The sequence below is a fragment of the Leopardus geoffroyi genome, chromosome B3 (genome assembly GCF_018350155.1).
Source record: "Leopardus geoffroyi isolate Oge1 chromosome B3, O.geoffroyi_Oge1_pat1.0, whole genome shotgun sequence".
NCBI classification, from domain to species: Eukaryota; Metazoa; Chordata; class Mammalia; order Carnivora; family Felidae; genus Leopardus; species Leopardus geoffroyi.
The window spans coordinates 30,115,590-30,131,756 of NC_059337.1; the positions used below are offsets into that span (position 1 = coordinate 30,115,590).

General features: G+C 47.0%; 1 protein-coding gene across 1 annotated transcript in view; it reads right to left on the reverse strand.

Annotated features, from left to right (window-relative positions):
* Positions 1-7,990: 7,990 nt before the first annotated feature.
* PEAK1 (pseudopodium enriched atypical kinase 1) overlaps positions 7,991-16,167 on the reverse strand; it is an 81,810-nt gene continuing 73,633 nt past the window's right edge. The window contains exon 4 of the mRNA XM_045448997.1: positions 7,991-14,813. Coding sequence (XP_045304953.1) covers positions 13,650-14,813 — 1,164 coding nt within the window. The 3' untranslated portion in view covers positions 7,991-13,649. The remainder of the gene's footprint in view (positions 14,814-16,167) is intronic.

Below are 16,167 nucleotides of genomic sequence, written 5' to 3' on the forward strand. Positions count from 1 at the left end.
TGAAGACTCCTTGGGCTGTAGATGTCACTGTCGCAGAAGAATGCTGCGCTGTCCTGGACATGCTTCTTCCCTCTCTAGGCTCCAGTTTCCACGTCTCTATAATGAAGAAGCCGCCAGGGTCTCTTGGCTGTTCTGAGTTTCTGTAACTGCCCAGGGCCTGCCTGCCTTCTCCAGGTGTAGACAGAAAGCTTGGGGTGGGGTGGGGGGGTGGTAGGCACTCAGCTACTTGGCAGACTACCCATCTCTCTGGTCAGATGTGCCCACGGGAATCAGCAATGTCACCCACCTGGAACTAGGTGACTCATATTCTTGGGAAACAAAGGGATGTTTGCAGAACTTAAAACTTCTTTTTTTTCCCCAAGACAAATGGAGAAACCTCATTAAGCCCGGATGAGAGGACTGGGTCACGCCCCGATGATGACAAGCAGGGGCTGCCACTTGGCTCTGTGAGTGAAGCAGTCTATTAAATTTCAGATAGAAGAAATAATCTGCTCCCTGCACTCCCTGATCACTTTATTAGCACAAAAGATGAATTTGAACCGCAGATTCACGGCAAAAAGAAGTAAGTCCATACTCTCCTCCTAATTAAACTGAGAGAAGCCAGCTAGATCCAAGGACACCCAGCCCACTCAATTAATTAACATTTATTACAATCAGAAAACAGTCTAATTCAATTAAAATGTTTCCACAAAAGTAGTTTAATGACTTTCCCCAAAAGAAAGTAGTATTCATTATGCCAAGGCACGGTGTGCGAGGGCTGCTGGACAGCCGACTCTGAGGAAGGGTGAGGGAGGGAGGCCATGCTTCTAGACACAGTGACTCCCTAATGAGCAAGCAGGCCCACACCTGAGGGACGGCCTACAGCTGCCTTCATCCTCATCCCCCTGCCTACTACAGGCCCCATTCCCTCCCCCCCCCCCGCCCCCCAGCTGATCCCTGTGCATTAAAGGATCAAGACTGGAGAGGGAATGAAGGGACACCCGTGGATTCAGGGGCCAGGGCCCATTACTGCCTCTGATGTGTTGTGTCACCTTGGACAGGTAGAAGGTGTTCAAAGAAAGGACTGTTAGCAGGGTTTTCTGAAATTTAGCCAGGAGATATTTGGAAAGCTGGGGAAATTGCCATTTAAAAGCTGCAAATATTTTCCTGATTCTCACGAGGCACAGATTTGAATTCACAGTGTCTTTGTTCAGCAAAAATCCCTTGATGAGCCCTTTGTTATAAAAACAGAAGCAAATACTGATTTGGAGTTTGTCCTTTTGAACTAACAATATTTGCGCACGTACTATGGCCTGGCAGTGGGCTAAACACATTTGCTGGGCTATGTCCTACATCTTCATGATGACCCTTGCGAGGTGGGAGTCTCCACGGAAACCAAGGCTCAGGGAATGCCCGAGTACACACCACTAGTTAGGGATAGATCCTGGATCCAAACCTAGGCAGCCAGACTTGGGGCAGAGAGGCCGCTGGCAAACTCAGAATAATTGGGGGACCGTGGGAGAGGGATCCTCTGATTCACAGGACTTGGGTGGGGCCCCAGAGTCTATCCTGTTGGAAAATTCCCTGGTGACTCCAGTGCTGTGACCTTGGCAACTGAAATCCTTACACCCTCCCTGTCTACTGGGGTCACACTTTGCCTGACACCCGGGCTCAGCTGTGGCCTCAAAGGACAGATGATTTAAGCCCCTTTCCAACTCAATTGCATCTACATGGTCAGAACCCTATTCTGACAATATGCTTTAAAAAGACCTTTGCTAATTTGATGGGCAGAAAATGTGATGCCAACAGTACAATCCTAATTAAAAAAGAAAAAGGCAGAGGAAACCCCACTTGCAGGATGCAAATGTGTTAGTGGTGGTCATTTCTGGATGGTGATCAAATCTGGATGGATTTGCCAGATTTTCTAACATGAACATACATTACTTTCATCATTAGAAAAAGCTATTAAAATGGTTTTTAGGTATGCCACCTTAGCTTTTCATTTCTTGAAAATTCAAACATTTAGATTCTTCTTTGACTTGTCTATTCTCAACTTTCTGTTGGCATTTTATGTACTTAATGATTTACATAAGTTCTTCATAACTAGGGATTTTGACCCTATGTCCATTATATTTATTTAAATAGTTTTCAATTTACTTTTCTATCTTGCTTCTCATGTTTTCAGTGGATGATGGTTTACCAGCTGTATGTAATCAAGCTTATTGATCTTCCCCTTTCAGATGCCTTCTTTCCATGCTTTCTTTTAGAAAGTCCTTTATCAAAAAGAGATAAAACAGATATTGACTTAGAATTCTTTCTAGTTCTTAGGCTTTCTTTTCTTTCTTCTTTCCTTTGTGCACATAGCTCTTTGTGTGATCTGTTTGGATTTATTTTGGTTTACAGCATGCAGATTATTTTCCAAATAGCTAACCAATGTACCAGAACATTTTATTGGATAAGACCTTCTTTCCTTTCCATGTAATGATGTCTTACTTATCCTCTGTTACATTTTTATAGGTACTAAGTTTTGTTTTTGGTTATGTGATTTGTTACAAAGACCTATTTTTTTTCTTATACCTGTATCACACTGTTTTATAGATCATAGCTTTTTCATCTGCTTAAATAGCCTCTTGATTTCAAGTTTCTGGATTTCTTTCACCTATTCATTTTTTTCCAAGTGATTCTGAGAAATACTTGTAAAATAAAAAAAAAACACTGAGATTTTTAACTTACATTTCATTAAAAATATCTGAGGAGACAACATGATCTTTCTAACCAACATAATGGATCATCATTGCTCTATGATCTCCTTCTGTAGCTTTCAGGGGAGTTTTGTAGTTTCTCATATTTCATTGTTTAGACATCCCTACAAGTATGTGACCGAATGCCCAGAGAAGTAGAAGTAATAAGAATCATAAATTTGCAAATATGTATGTTATATATTACTATTATTTTTAGTGAGAGAAGCTACATTTTAAGCAGCGTTATGACCATCATGTCTATTGGGGTCAGTCCTCAAGTTAAATGAGAAAAGCAACTGACAGTATTGTGCATATCCTGCAGGTAAATGTGTGTGTATGTTTGCATATATCTGTGCTAGCGTGGAGTGGGGGACTGAATATTTTACAATCTTGATTACCATGATGGGAGGACATGGAGGGGGTGGATGAATGGAAGGCAGATTATTAAACCCTCCTTCATCCCCTAAAATGAAAGGAAAAAGGGGTGCCTGGGTACCTCAGTCCATTAAGCGTCTGGCTCTTGATTTCAGCTCAGGTCATGATCTCACAGTTCATGAGATGGAGCCCCGAATCAGGCTCCGTGCTGACAGCATGGAGCTTGCTTAGGACTCTCTCTCTTCCTCTCTTTCTGCCCCTTCCCTGCTCACTCTCTCTCTCAAAATCAATCAATCAATCAATCAATCAATCAATCTTAAAAAAAAGCATTAAAAAAAAAAGGAAAAGAAAGGTGCCAAAGTTGCCTTTGGTGGCTGGTGGTCACTCGGTTGTGTTTTTCATTTCAGAAGCAGTAGGGGAGGCCCCCCCCCCCCCCCCCGCCGCCCTGGTAGGGGCCTTCGGGTGGGTGGAACCAAGATTCACTAGTTTGACAATTTCACCCCTCCTTACCTGTGGAGCTGGATGGGTGATAGGAGGCAAGTGGGCTCTGGGGCTTCTCAAGCAGGAAGCTCCAGAAGGCGACCTGTGCCTCCCTCTCCTCAGCTGATGCTCTGTTCCTGGTCAGCTGGTCTATAGAAGGATCCAGGGGTCTGACTGCTCAGCCTGGCAGGCCCCTCTGGATTTGCCCCCTTCCCCATCTCCACTGTGTCTGCATCAGGAAGCCTTCTGTGGCTGCCCTAGTCTGTCTCAGTTGGACTGAATGCCTGTACCACCCAGACCTATCCATTGGCACATTAACAGGCCACCAGATGAAGGCTTGGGAAGCGGTGGGGAGGAAGACTGGCTTGAGTCAGCCAGGCTAGGTTTGAGTCAGCCCTACCACTTACTGGCCGTGCAGCCTTGGGCATGTTCTTTATCTACTCCAAGTTTCAATGTCTTCATCTGTTGAAAGCGAGTCACAGGGCTGTAGTGAGGATTAAATGTGGGGAAGCCCGGTCCATGGCCTGTGCTCAGGAGAAGCCAGGAGCAGTTCTGTCCTGCCCTCCTCCTGGTCTGAGTCCGAGGAGCCAGATGAGGAGAGCAGGTGGAGAAGTGGAAGCCAAGGCCTCCCCCGCAAGTGCTGACAGGAAGGGAGGAGCCGAATCTGAGGAGCAAACTGGAGATTTCAGATGGGTGAGGGGACATGTCTGATTGGAGTCACCCCAAAAGTCTCTTGGCCAGATGGGGCCCTGTGAAACAGAGAAGGACAGGAACAATGTGGGCATGGAAATTCCAGAAGTGTGTCTGATGGGGCGGTGAGGAGGCCAGCCTGGTGGGATGGAAGCTGGCATGGGTCTGGACAGAAATGAAAGTGACTAGGTGGTGGGACCTGGGCTCTGTGGTTGGGCAGCGGGGTGGCAGCTGGAGGGTGAGGGAGGAAGGCCACAAGCTCCGGGAAGCTGGGAGGAGGAGCCAGATTGCCTAACAACAAACCTAGACCCTCATTAGGCATTTGGGACAAACAAAACCTCTCCTTTTCTCATTGGTAAAGTGGGAATAATTCTAGAACCTCACAGGATGGTTTTGAATATAAAATTAAGCTGATTCATGGGAATCATCCCGGCTGGGTTCCTAGAGAAGACTGAGTCCTTCACCCTGGAAGGCACTGACTCCATTTTCTAGTGCATTCAACATCATCCTTCCTTTGGGGCCTGGTGACTTTGCCCTCCAGCAGGTTCCTTGACACTTCATTCAGATAGACCCCATGAGCCTGTCCCACTGGGACACAGGCATTCTTAGGAGAAGACTCCTCTTCCAGGTGTTTAGGCTGGGACCCTCATCCACTCTGCAAGGCATGATGAATTGGCCTGAAGGTGGTTGGAGGTCAAGAGAGTGGGCAAAATCAGGGGTGCAGATGCTTGAGATGGGGTCAGCAGGGCCTCATCCCTCCAACACCATCCCTTTAAGGCCTTTCTCAGGCAATGATCAGTTTTGTCTGATCCACGAAACACTTTTCTCCCTTCCCCAGCTTCCTTCTGAATGCCCCAGGTGTGCCCTACTTTTTAACAACTCAGGCTAAAACATTTGCACTGATCCATCCTGCCAGCTAACTGTCCTGGAGGAGATGGTAGATGAGGCCCCATTCTGTAGATGAGTGGAGTTCATGGAGGTTAAGAAATGTACTCAAGATCCCTTCAAACCGGGTCTCTGGCTTCCTGGAAGCAAGGAGTGATTGTAGCTAGCCCAGGGTGGTGCTGGGAGGAACACTGGTGGCCTGCCTGGTCCTGGGCTATATGGCATCCCTGGGGCCCAACGTGGGCCTCCAGAGGTGCTTGCTTTATCTGCAGGATAAATGTGTGGCCCAGCAGATGGGCCTCTGGTGCCCAGGGAAAACAATTTATTCCAGACCTTGGCCTCATTCCTCCAAACTGCCCCCCCGGCACACAGCAGCGAGCAGGTGCCTTTGCCCCTTGCTCCCCTTCCAGCTGGCACTCCCTCTGCCCTTTCAGCCTATCAGAATTGAGGCAGAGCTCCTGCTGGCTTTGCCCACCACTGGGTCCCCAGCACACGGTACTTAGTGAACGAAAGAAGTCTCTACGACTGCCCCCTGGAAGCTGTCCCCTGAACCCCTACGGTCCTCCCAGTGTCCTGGCCACACACAGGCGGCAGGAATGGGATGGAGGAAAGAGTGCCTGGCCAGAAGTGGCACAGATCTGGGTTGAAATCCTGGCTCTGATTAGTTGAGTGGAAAATGGGCAGAATGGATCCATCTCATAGGGTGGTGGTGAGGATGGAGTGAACGGAGTGCGCATTGACCACTGCTACTGTTAATGCTCTCATTCGGCTGTGGTGTGGGGAGCAAAGGTGCTGGGGGGTGGGGGAGTGGAAGATGAGCTGCAGGTCTGGAAGTTTTCACTGTCTTGACTTCTGATCCCCGGTTCTGGGACTCCAGCTGAAGTGAGAGAGCTGAGTTCTGCCCTCTTGACAGACACGTGGAACCCCTCTACCCCTGGGCTTGTGGTCCCCAGAGTGCAGATTCCCCAGCAGTCCAGCACCCTTCCCAGCCCCACTCTGATTCTCAAGCCGAGACTGGTGACCAACACCACTCAGCCTTCTGGTTGCTTCCATGCACCTTCCAGATAGTACGTGTACTGTTATCCGGGATCTCCAGGAAGTCAGGGATTGTGCCCAGGCAGCCTGTTTCCATTCAGAGCTCTGCAAATTTGGGAGAACTGGATCTTGGCAACCGACTCTCTCCTGCCCCCACTGTGTGAAATCCAATTTTTAAGTTTCAGCTATAATTGCCTTGAGCCGCTCTTAATGGCAACTTGTGATCCGCCAACTGCAGTTCTTGGCTCCTAAGGCACTAATGAAGTTCCTTCCCTTGCATAGCACAGGCTCACTTAAAATTAAGCATAATTTGCTGGGCCTTGGAGAGCAGGCAAAGAGCTCCTGGAGCAGAGGGCGCATACTCACAGCCCCAGGCACCCAGAGAGGAACGTGAACCAGTTAATCCCAGGTAGGAAAGAAATCTGGATCTGTGTTGAAAGCAGTCTGCAGCCATATGGAAACCAAAGACTCTATTCAAGTGTCTGGACAACGCAGAATCCAAGGCTGCCCTTGCAGAGGACCCACTGATGGAATATTCCCAGGGCTGGGTCCCACGCTGGGTAAAGTGATGGAGGGGCAACAGGACTTCTCTCCAGGTGCTCAAGTTGTACCAAAGGACAAAGTGATCCCAGTGGACGGACAGAATGTCCAATTTTCTCTGGCCTTGCTCCATCTCACCTGGAGTCTGGCTACAGCAACCTTGAACTGGCCCCACCATCCAGGCCCATAGCCCTGAGTCTCAGGTGGGCCACTCGTGCCAGCAGAGAATTAGACAGGAACACAAGCCTGGGGTATGCCCTCTCTGTGACCTCCCACAGCCCCAACTGCCTCTTTCTTTCTCTGGCCCTCTCCCTCCCCCTGCCCCAAGAAGCCGGTATGCTGTGCTCACAGCTAGGAAGGGCAGCTCCCCAGGATCCTCCCCGGCAAGCAGGCTGAGAGTCGCAGCAGGAAGAGCTGTGTCCCTGGGGACTGTCTCTTGAGTTTTGTTGTAACCCTTCCTTCTGGGCCCAGACAACATAGAGAGAACTTCGAGGCCACACCAATGTGGGGTTGCCTCCTCAGAACACAAAACTCGAGTCTGGCAACCACTGCTTTGCAACATGCCTTAAATAGTACCTATAAATTCCAGAGTGATCGCTAGTGGAGAGGAGCAGAAACAATCGGCTACAGATAGTGTCCACTGTACAGGGTTTAGAGCTCTGAAATCTGGTCTAAATTTAGAGTCTACATGTTTGCACTTCCATCCATTCTACTCTTAATAACGTGGCAGCTGTTGCTACCACTGCCAACTGCTGACTCTTCCCCCCCCCCCAAGCCAGGTGGCCTCTCTGCTACCGAAGTGTCGGCATATTAGCTTGTCTGCCTTTGTGAGAGCCCTGCGGATGTGTACATTCATGTACAGGTAAAAGGTATGTGAATTCTGTAGCAGATGATGCTTGATGCTGTACAAGGGCCTGCCTCTGCTCCTATTGTCTGCACAACTCTGAGATCTTCACTGAGAGGGTCAGCCAGAGTCCGGTAACCAAGCCCCTCAAAATGTAGCACAAGCCCAGGAAGGCTGTATGAGGACTGGCCACCAGGGGGCAATCTCACACAGCAGACCTGCAGACTTCAGCGAGCTCTGGGGAAAAAAGCCCATGGTCTTCACTTTCTCTTCTGGGCCTACTTTTCTCAGGTCAGAGAGGGAGTGAACAGGAAATACCATCCAGGTCAGCAGAGGATGAAGCTCCAAGAGGGCATCTACAACCAAATCCTCCCCAGAACATCAATATGGAAGAATTACTGAAAAACAAGCGCTTGTCTGGTTTTTAGTGTATATTAAAACAAATTTATTTACACAGTAACATGATGCCACAGAGAACACAGCAAAGTACCACAGCAAACCAAAGGGCGGCACCACCTGGTGACAGAGGGAACCTTACGTTGGTAGATTTATACAACTCTAAAATGTGCAGAGGGTTAAAGCTCCAGGAAAGAGCAAGAGAACAAGATTTTCAAATACAGAGTGTGGGCAGAGCCATGGGGAACTAAGGTGAGACTGGAATGAAGACTGCCATGATTCAAATGCTGAGAAGGAGGACATCTTGCTTCTGCCCTGATCTCATGCCCAAATGCCCTGCATATCAACAGAAAATCCCAACCCAGTATGTTCATGCATAACTTTCAAACTGGTGAGGGAACGGATAACCAAGTAGTACTTGGAGCAGGTTTCCTGAAGCAGTGTGGTTTATCTTTCAAAAATGCTACCCTGAAGCCATAGGGCTGTTCAACATTCAAGTTATCATGAGTGCAGACACACAGATACTTTCCACACACTATACGGGCAAAGTGGATTTTCCATAATACGATAATAATTGTAGCAAAATATAGGACTCTGTACTTCTGCTAGGTTAAAAAATTTCCAACCTCTTTTGATTCCCTGAAACTTTCTGGATTAAAAAAAAAAGCATGAGGGTGAGTGGGATGGGTGAAGGTGAGAAGCTGGAAGGAGCCCAGAGGCTCTCTGGAGTGGGAAACGTAATGGGATGTCCGGAACGCAGGCCCCTGTAGCCCACTTAGGTGGGGAAGCTTGTAGCAGTGGCTGATGCAAAAACCTACTCTAATTTCAAACAGCTGCAGAGAGGGGATGTGTAACAGCTGTATAGCACCTTGTACATTCTGGGCACTTATAAATATTAAATGATGGTGATGAGTGGTAACCACCTCTGTAGGAAGGTTTATAAAAACTACTAGAATTTGTTAAGAAATCTCCCAGGAGCTCTTTAAACAAAGCTGTTGAAACTACCACATCTCTTAGAAAAGATTGCTCAGCTTTCCGAATCACACGGACATGATGAAGTTCCCAAACCGAAGTCCGGGCAACGGCCAGTCACATCACAGGGAGAGCGGGGGCTGGCTCCTTCTCCTTAATTACTGGGAAATATCACTGTCTGTCCCAGACTTTCACCATCACCATCTTTTCTTTTTTTCCTAATATACAAAATGGACTTATTTTAAAAAGATAGGTGCTTTGTTTGGAGGATGGATTATTTTATCAGCCAAATACCTTGACATGGAATGTATGTGAGTTCTTCTTCTCTGGCATCTGTCATAACTCAAGCATCAGGACAAAAAGGCTTGATTTCTTTGGTATAATCTCTATCTAGGATCTTGCACTGTAGCTCCTCTGGCTTCCCTTGTGGCATCAGTTTTGGTCCATGGAACCCCGACTTTGGGCACTGCCGTAAGCACGGGCAGCTGGACTTCAGTGCACACCTCAGCAAGAGCAGCACTTGGATTTGTCTCGGCACAGCACTTTGGGCCTCTGAGAATATGAGCTTCAATGAGGTAAAACTAATAACCTGGTTTTGTGGGCAACCATCCTGTTCACTCATTAGGCTGGACCAGAATTTTCAATCCTTATCAACTAGCGAGGGAAATAAAAAACATGTCAGAGTTGGCCTGGAGAGCCAAGTTTCTCTCTCCTTCGTCTTCAAGTATGCTTGTACTTTATTCATACATCTAGAATCATTTGGAATATAGGGCAGTATCCTAAGTACATCCCGACTTCTGGGACTGGTCTGTATTTTTTTCAGATCACTGTCCGTATAATCTAGGGAAAAATATTATTTGCAGGTTACCAGCAAAACCAGGTCAGGTTACTTCCCAGCATCAAAGTATTTTTAATTCAAATTTGGGAAGCTGAGTGCAATCTTTCCATGCCCTACTATGTAGTAGGCCCCAAAGATCCTTCATGAAAACTTATAATGCTAGAAACTTTAAAATACAGTTTTACTTCCAGAAATATCATTAATATTTCTAGAGGTTTAGATCTCTTGGCTTAACAGTTTCCCATGGTAACAAACTTCTTCCGAGTCTGGAAGCAAAACTGGCCTCCACTTAATCTGACAATGGAAGGCTACTCAGCCTCTTCAAATCCTAACAAGCATATGTTAGGCCCCAACATCAGTAGCATGGGTGCTTGGGCCCTGTCTACCTTTACCCAGTTCATCTCCAGAGGGCAAAGCTTGGAGCCGACTGCTATAGTCCTGGCCTCCAATTCTAACTTCGTCTAGGGATTCTTTCGTTGACTCCATAGGTTGCAACTGCTCTTTGTCCCGTCCTGCAAATTAGCTTCTGAGCATCACGTCGGTGTACATTTACCAAAGGGGCTCTTCCTCAGGCCGGCGTGGGAGAAGTCACGTAGTCCTAGTCCTCTCCGCAGGACATGGGATTCTCTTCTTTCCAAGACTAGGTTGTCACTCTAACAAGGCACTCTGCTATACATTCAGTCTTGGTCTTTGCTACTCCCCCCATTTCCCTGTTTCTCTAGCACCAAAATGTGTCAGAGAAATTGTTCTTGCTCATGCGGCTTAAGGTAAAGTCCCAATGATGGCTTAATTGTTCAAACTCTCAATATAAATGGAAGAATCTGTAGTACAGACTTCAACAGAATAGAAAAAAATTCCAATTAATATTGAAGACAATAACTGGATGTTACTCGAGAAAACATAAAGTGCTAATACTAGTCATAAAGCAAAACTCATGTATATACAGATGTCTGAAGGTAGGATTTCTTGCCAGTTGATGAATGAATTCAAAGATTCTACTATAATTAAAATGGGACTGTAAAAAACTACTTGTGATGATATTAGATTGACTGAATTTCATTATTCTGGAAAAATATTCCAAGGACCATCTGATGGAGAACTTCTTGTCTAGAAATACAGTTATCTTGTCTGTTCTGCTCTAACTAACACCCTTTTCCCTCTCCCTCACATTCCTCAGCCACCACTCAGAGAAAAATTAATCTAGCCACCTGCCTCTGGGAAGCCTGAGGCCCTTCTCTGACTAGTTGGCATTCATCTTTTGGCCTTCACAAATTTGAATATAAAAACAGTACTAAACAAATCTGATGTGAAGGAGGTGCTCAGTTTACCAGTGCTGAAAGATGACGGTAGTGGGGAGTGTCCATGCCTATAATACCATAGGGTTAAAATGAAGAAGACTGGATCCAAGTCAAACAGAAAAAAAATAAAATAAAATAAAAAAGAAGAGAAACGAAAGAGGATATCTAGAGAGCCAATAAGCAAATAGAGGGACCAGGGAACATTCTTCATTAAATATGAAACCTCATTAAATAGTCAACATTCAAATTTACATGGGCAAGGCACCACAAGAATGACATTGAGAAAGTGTCTCAATCTGCAAACCGTCTGGGGGAGGGGAGGGAGGACTGCTGGGGGAATGTGCTGGCCGACATGGCCAGTGGTCTGTGTGCTGCTACTTCAGTGTATTAATTAGGCAAGGAGTTATGTGCACATGGGCTATGCTACGGTGAACTAAACACAGTCTGCCAGGCAAGGCGCAGCCAGGCCACAGGACACTGAGACAGAGAGGACTGCTGGCCTGCAGCGGCACGCCCCCTCTGTGGCCATTCCTCGGGGCAGAGCCCTGCTCTCTGGCTAGAGGAGGCCAGACCCTGTGGGCCAGTGAGTCCTTTTCCTTGGGAGTCCTGTACTGCTGGCCAGGAGGACAGGGACATCCTCCCTTTGGAGCCTCACGTATCCCGTTTTCTTAAAACAAAACAAAACAAAACAAAACAAAACCAAAGAAGATCACAATAAAATACATTCTTCTCCTTTCTTGATCCTCTTTGATATAGGTGAATCATATGAAAGGCTGTTAAAAATGTTAAAAGTTTAGAAACTTCCAAAAGGCCACTAATGTGCTATCTAAGTAATACTGCACAATCAGTCTTGGCTTTTAAGGAACTCTGCGCTGGCAGAGGAGGGTCCCAGAGCTCCCTCGCCGACTAGATGCAGAGAACATGTCCATCAACCCCGCCACAGGTTGTTCCCCTCAGAGGCCTGGCCTCTACTTCCAGCACACGTGTGTGCACCCACGTGTACACACACTTACACCGTCTGAGTGACTCTTGGGATTTCAAGGTTGAAGTAAACAGATACTCACAGTTTTGAAGAAAACAAGCACACACATGTCACCTCCCACCCCCACTACCCGGAAGGAACACTCATCTCTTAGCGCAAACACGTATGTGCCAAGGGAAGAAGGGGAGGATTTCTGTAGAACTTGCTTCAGGTGAAGTTGCCACATAAACACTGTAATATACAGTTAAAACAATACATACAAAAATTGCACATATATTCATAGGAGAGGAGCACAGAGCCCATGTATGGTGCACAGCTCACAGGCACCCACCCCAGCATTTGAAATTGCTGCCAGCCATCCTCCAGAGCCATTTCGGAGAGTCCCAAGGAGCAATGTGCAGTGCAACTGGGAGGCAGCCTCTTCAGCAAAGGTCAGCGTTCTGAGGAGGAGGCCAGCAGTCTCATCAGTGGCCTCCTCCCCTCTCTGGCCTCTCGCCAGCACACCGTGCCCTCCAAGCAGATCTCAGAGCTCAACTGACAGCCGTCTCAATCACGGCTGCTGTCCACAGCATTTGGTAGACTAGTTAACACTGGCCACCGCTAGAAAGAAGCTGGCCAATTACCGCTCAGGGGAACACCGGGAGCTGGGTTCCGCCAGCGCTGGCTGTCCACACCGACAGCTCTGACAGTAATCAAAGACAGCACTTTCAGCTGTTCCCCTGGTGGCCCCTAGGGAACTGCACATGTGGAAAATCATCTCCCGGTGTCCTGCCAGCTATTTATAAGATCTGAACTGTACTCACCCTGGAGAGGCATTGGAGACACCACCTTGGGTCAGTTCTATAATGGGCCACAAGTGGTTGATAAACCCAAACTTCATTGGCAAGTGGGAACAGAGTAGAGGTGAAGGAGAATCAGGCAGTGGCAGCAGAGGGGACCGCTAGGGCCATCCTCCAGGTGGTGCGCCCACTTGCCTATAACAAATGAAAATGCATCCATGACCCAAGGGATGGAATCTCTCCTTGTCTTTCTACTATCTGCTGGAACAAAGGCTATAGTCCCCAGAAACAAGACTGGGCCGATGCTAAGGATGGCAGTTCTGCCTGGTAAGAGTCAGTTATTGATACTTTAAAGAAGAAAAAAAATCTGTTGTGAGAGCTTAGTGGATGATAGTAAGGACTGGTCAAATCTGTCTATTGCTAGTGAGAATAAATACTTGGTGTTAAAAAGACAGGTGGTCTTCAGAATTATGGAGGAGCTGGACACAGCTCAATGAGTTCATACTAAAGGAGCTGTCCCTTCAAGGATATACGTTTTCATTTTTTACCTGCATTTGGGGACAATTAGGGTGAAAGGTGTTCCAATGGAAGGCGACTGCACGGCTGTGCAATCGAATTTCTGTGCAGTGAAGACAGACCCAGCTTCTGACTGGATCTGGAACTGTGGGTAAGCTTTCTGAGCAGACTCATTTTTCCTGGAGAGGGATGGAAGGTCGGTCTCTCTTCTTTCCTTGAATTCTGTGTGAGTACTAGGAAGGGGAAGTGCATGGGCGACGTGAAGGTGAACACAAAAGACAAGCAGCAACCAGGACACACTAGCGGTGCTGCAGGGTTTTCACAATGCAGCCGAGGGAGTCTGGAGTGGCAAAGGCCAAATACTGAGCGCAAAGCCAGTCCTCAAGGCTGACCCCACCCTCCCTGTCCAGGGACTTCTCAGCAAACTTGATCATCAGCAGTGTTCGCTTGATGTCTAGCCAGTTTTGGAGAAGGGCGCTCCTCTGCGCTGGGCTAGGAGAGGCCATGAAAGTCTGGAAGAGATCCTCCCGGGGGCCCCAGAGTAGACACTGGAGGATGCCTTTGGCGTCTGAAATGAGGATCCGCTCAGAAGGGTTGGGATTGAGGAGGCAGCTGGCCAGCTGCTGTAGGCCCCGGGAATAGGGGGAGCGGAGTGGGATGCGAGGCAGGTCTGCTCGCGTGTATTCTTTCTCCTTCAGCTCTGGGTTCTCATCAAAGGGGTTGGGCAGGTGCAGCATCTCATAGATGAGGATGCCTGTCTGGAACTCATCACACTTTTTATACTGGGTGGCTGTTATGATCTCTGGAGCAAGGCGGGACTGGTCCCGGAGGATCTCAGGGTCCACCAGATGGCTCTTCTGCTTGGCCTGAGAGAAATTGCTGACTATGAGCCTTGTGGGGCAAGATGAGGTGGGGCTGGACTCTGTAGGCCCAAGGCCCTGGGTGGTTCTCCCTGGCTGGTAGTGGACAAGCAGCAGGTTCTCCAGACGAAGATCGCAGTGAGTGACATGGTAGGGTTTGAGGTGCTCAAGGCCAGAGCACAGCTGTAAGAGTAGCAGACACACTTGTCTCTCATATAAATCAGGGCTTTTCCCGTGCTGGGCCAGAGAGTCTCGCACAAAATCAGCCACGGTGAGATAGGGAACCTCTCTGGTGATGACCACAACGTGGCTTCTCTGCTTCCTGCTAATGACCCCCTGGCTTTCTTTCTGGGATGACTCTGTTTCAGAGCAGGGCTCTGGGCTTTTCCCATCAGTTTCTCCTTTTACCTCTTCTTCAGCCTCTTTCATTTCATCCTCTTCCTCTTCATGGGCATCAGGATCCTCCCAGGGAAGCAGACGATTCGGGACTTCAGCAAGGAAATGCCCACAGTCCTGTTGGATGTTGAAATGGATAGCCAGACTCTGCCGGACAGCCAAGCTGTGATAATACTGCTGAGATTCTTTAGCTTTGCTCTTACAGATCTGAAAGAAGAAAGCAAATAACAACATAAAATGCACACTTTCATAACCAGGCTTAGATGTGTAAAGGAAGATTAATTGGAATGTGACTGGTTAGAAACAGTGTTATAGTGAAGTCTTCAGAAAGGGTCTTGGTAGTCCTTTGCTGAGTGACAGTAATAATGGCAATAATAACCATTTTTTATGGCTATCTACATGCTGAGCACTTTATGTGTCTTACCTCTAGTCCTTACACTAACTCTTCAAAGTAGGCTGAGAGTTTAAGAATTTAAAACAACAGGGGCGCCTGAGTGGCTCAGTCGGTTAAGTTTCCGACTTCAGCTCAGGTCATGATCTCACGGTTGGTGAGTTTGAGTCCTGCGTCAGGCTCTGTGCTGACAGCTCAGAGCCTGGAGCCTGCTTCAGATTCTCTGTCTGCCCCTCTGCTGTTTGCACTCTGTCTCTCGCATTGTCTCAAAAATAAAAAAAACATTTAAAAAAAATTAAAATAACAAAGAGAGCTACCAGTTTGCAAACCTAAGTCTATCTAACACCAAAGTTTGCTTTTTCTATTGTACCTTGTACCTCATCTAGAAAATAGAACAACCAAAAATAATTTTTCACTTACATTCCGTAGAGGCTAACAGCCGAGACTTATATGATAGCTCAATAAAGTGGGCCAGGATACCTTATTTTGTCACTGGTCAGGAGAGTAACACACAATTGGCCAGATAAAGTGTGGGTTTTCCTAATTTTCAATCAATGTCATTGTGCTGGTCACAATTCAGGCACTCATGGATGACTGGCAGGGTAGAAATAAAGATTTGAGAGAATCATTGGTCTGACCTAGTCAGAGCAAAACCAACATTTCAATGGCAGGACTTTGAGTTTCATGCTTTCCCTTAACATTAGGCCTTATTGAAAGGCCATATTTAGGTAATAAGGCCTTTAAGAAAGAATTTGATTAAGGGGTTGTGGATCATGGGAGAGTTTTTTGATCACAAACACTAGGCAACAAGTTCTACATACCAAAGCAACTATTGTTATTTCTAGTCTTACAGGGTTAGAAAAGCAAAAAGTAAATGAAAGTACCCCTAAATGGACTCTGCTTATGATAGGGTGCAGAGAAGCTGACAATGGAAGACTCAGTCCCTAACACTAGTTCACAGATCATAATAGCCAGGTCAGAACAGCTTCTCCCCGAGCCTATTAACTGAGAAGTGCATTTTCTATCCTTAGCAGGGATATGCTGCCATATTTCACAGGTATCTAAGCCTCCCAGCAACAGGCACTCTGAAATGTTCACACTGCCTGTTTGCTGCAGTAATACAGAAAAGAAGCAAATTTTAAAAAGGATTTTCTAGCTATTTTTATTTAA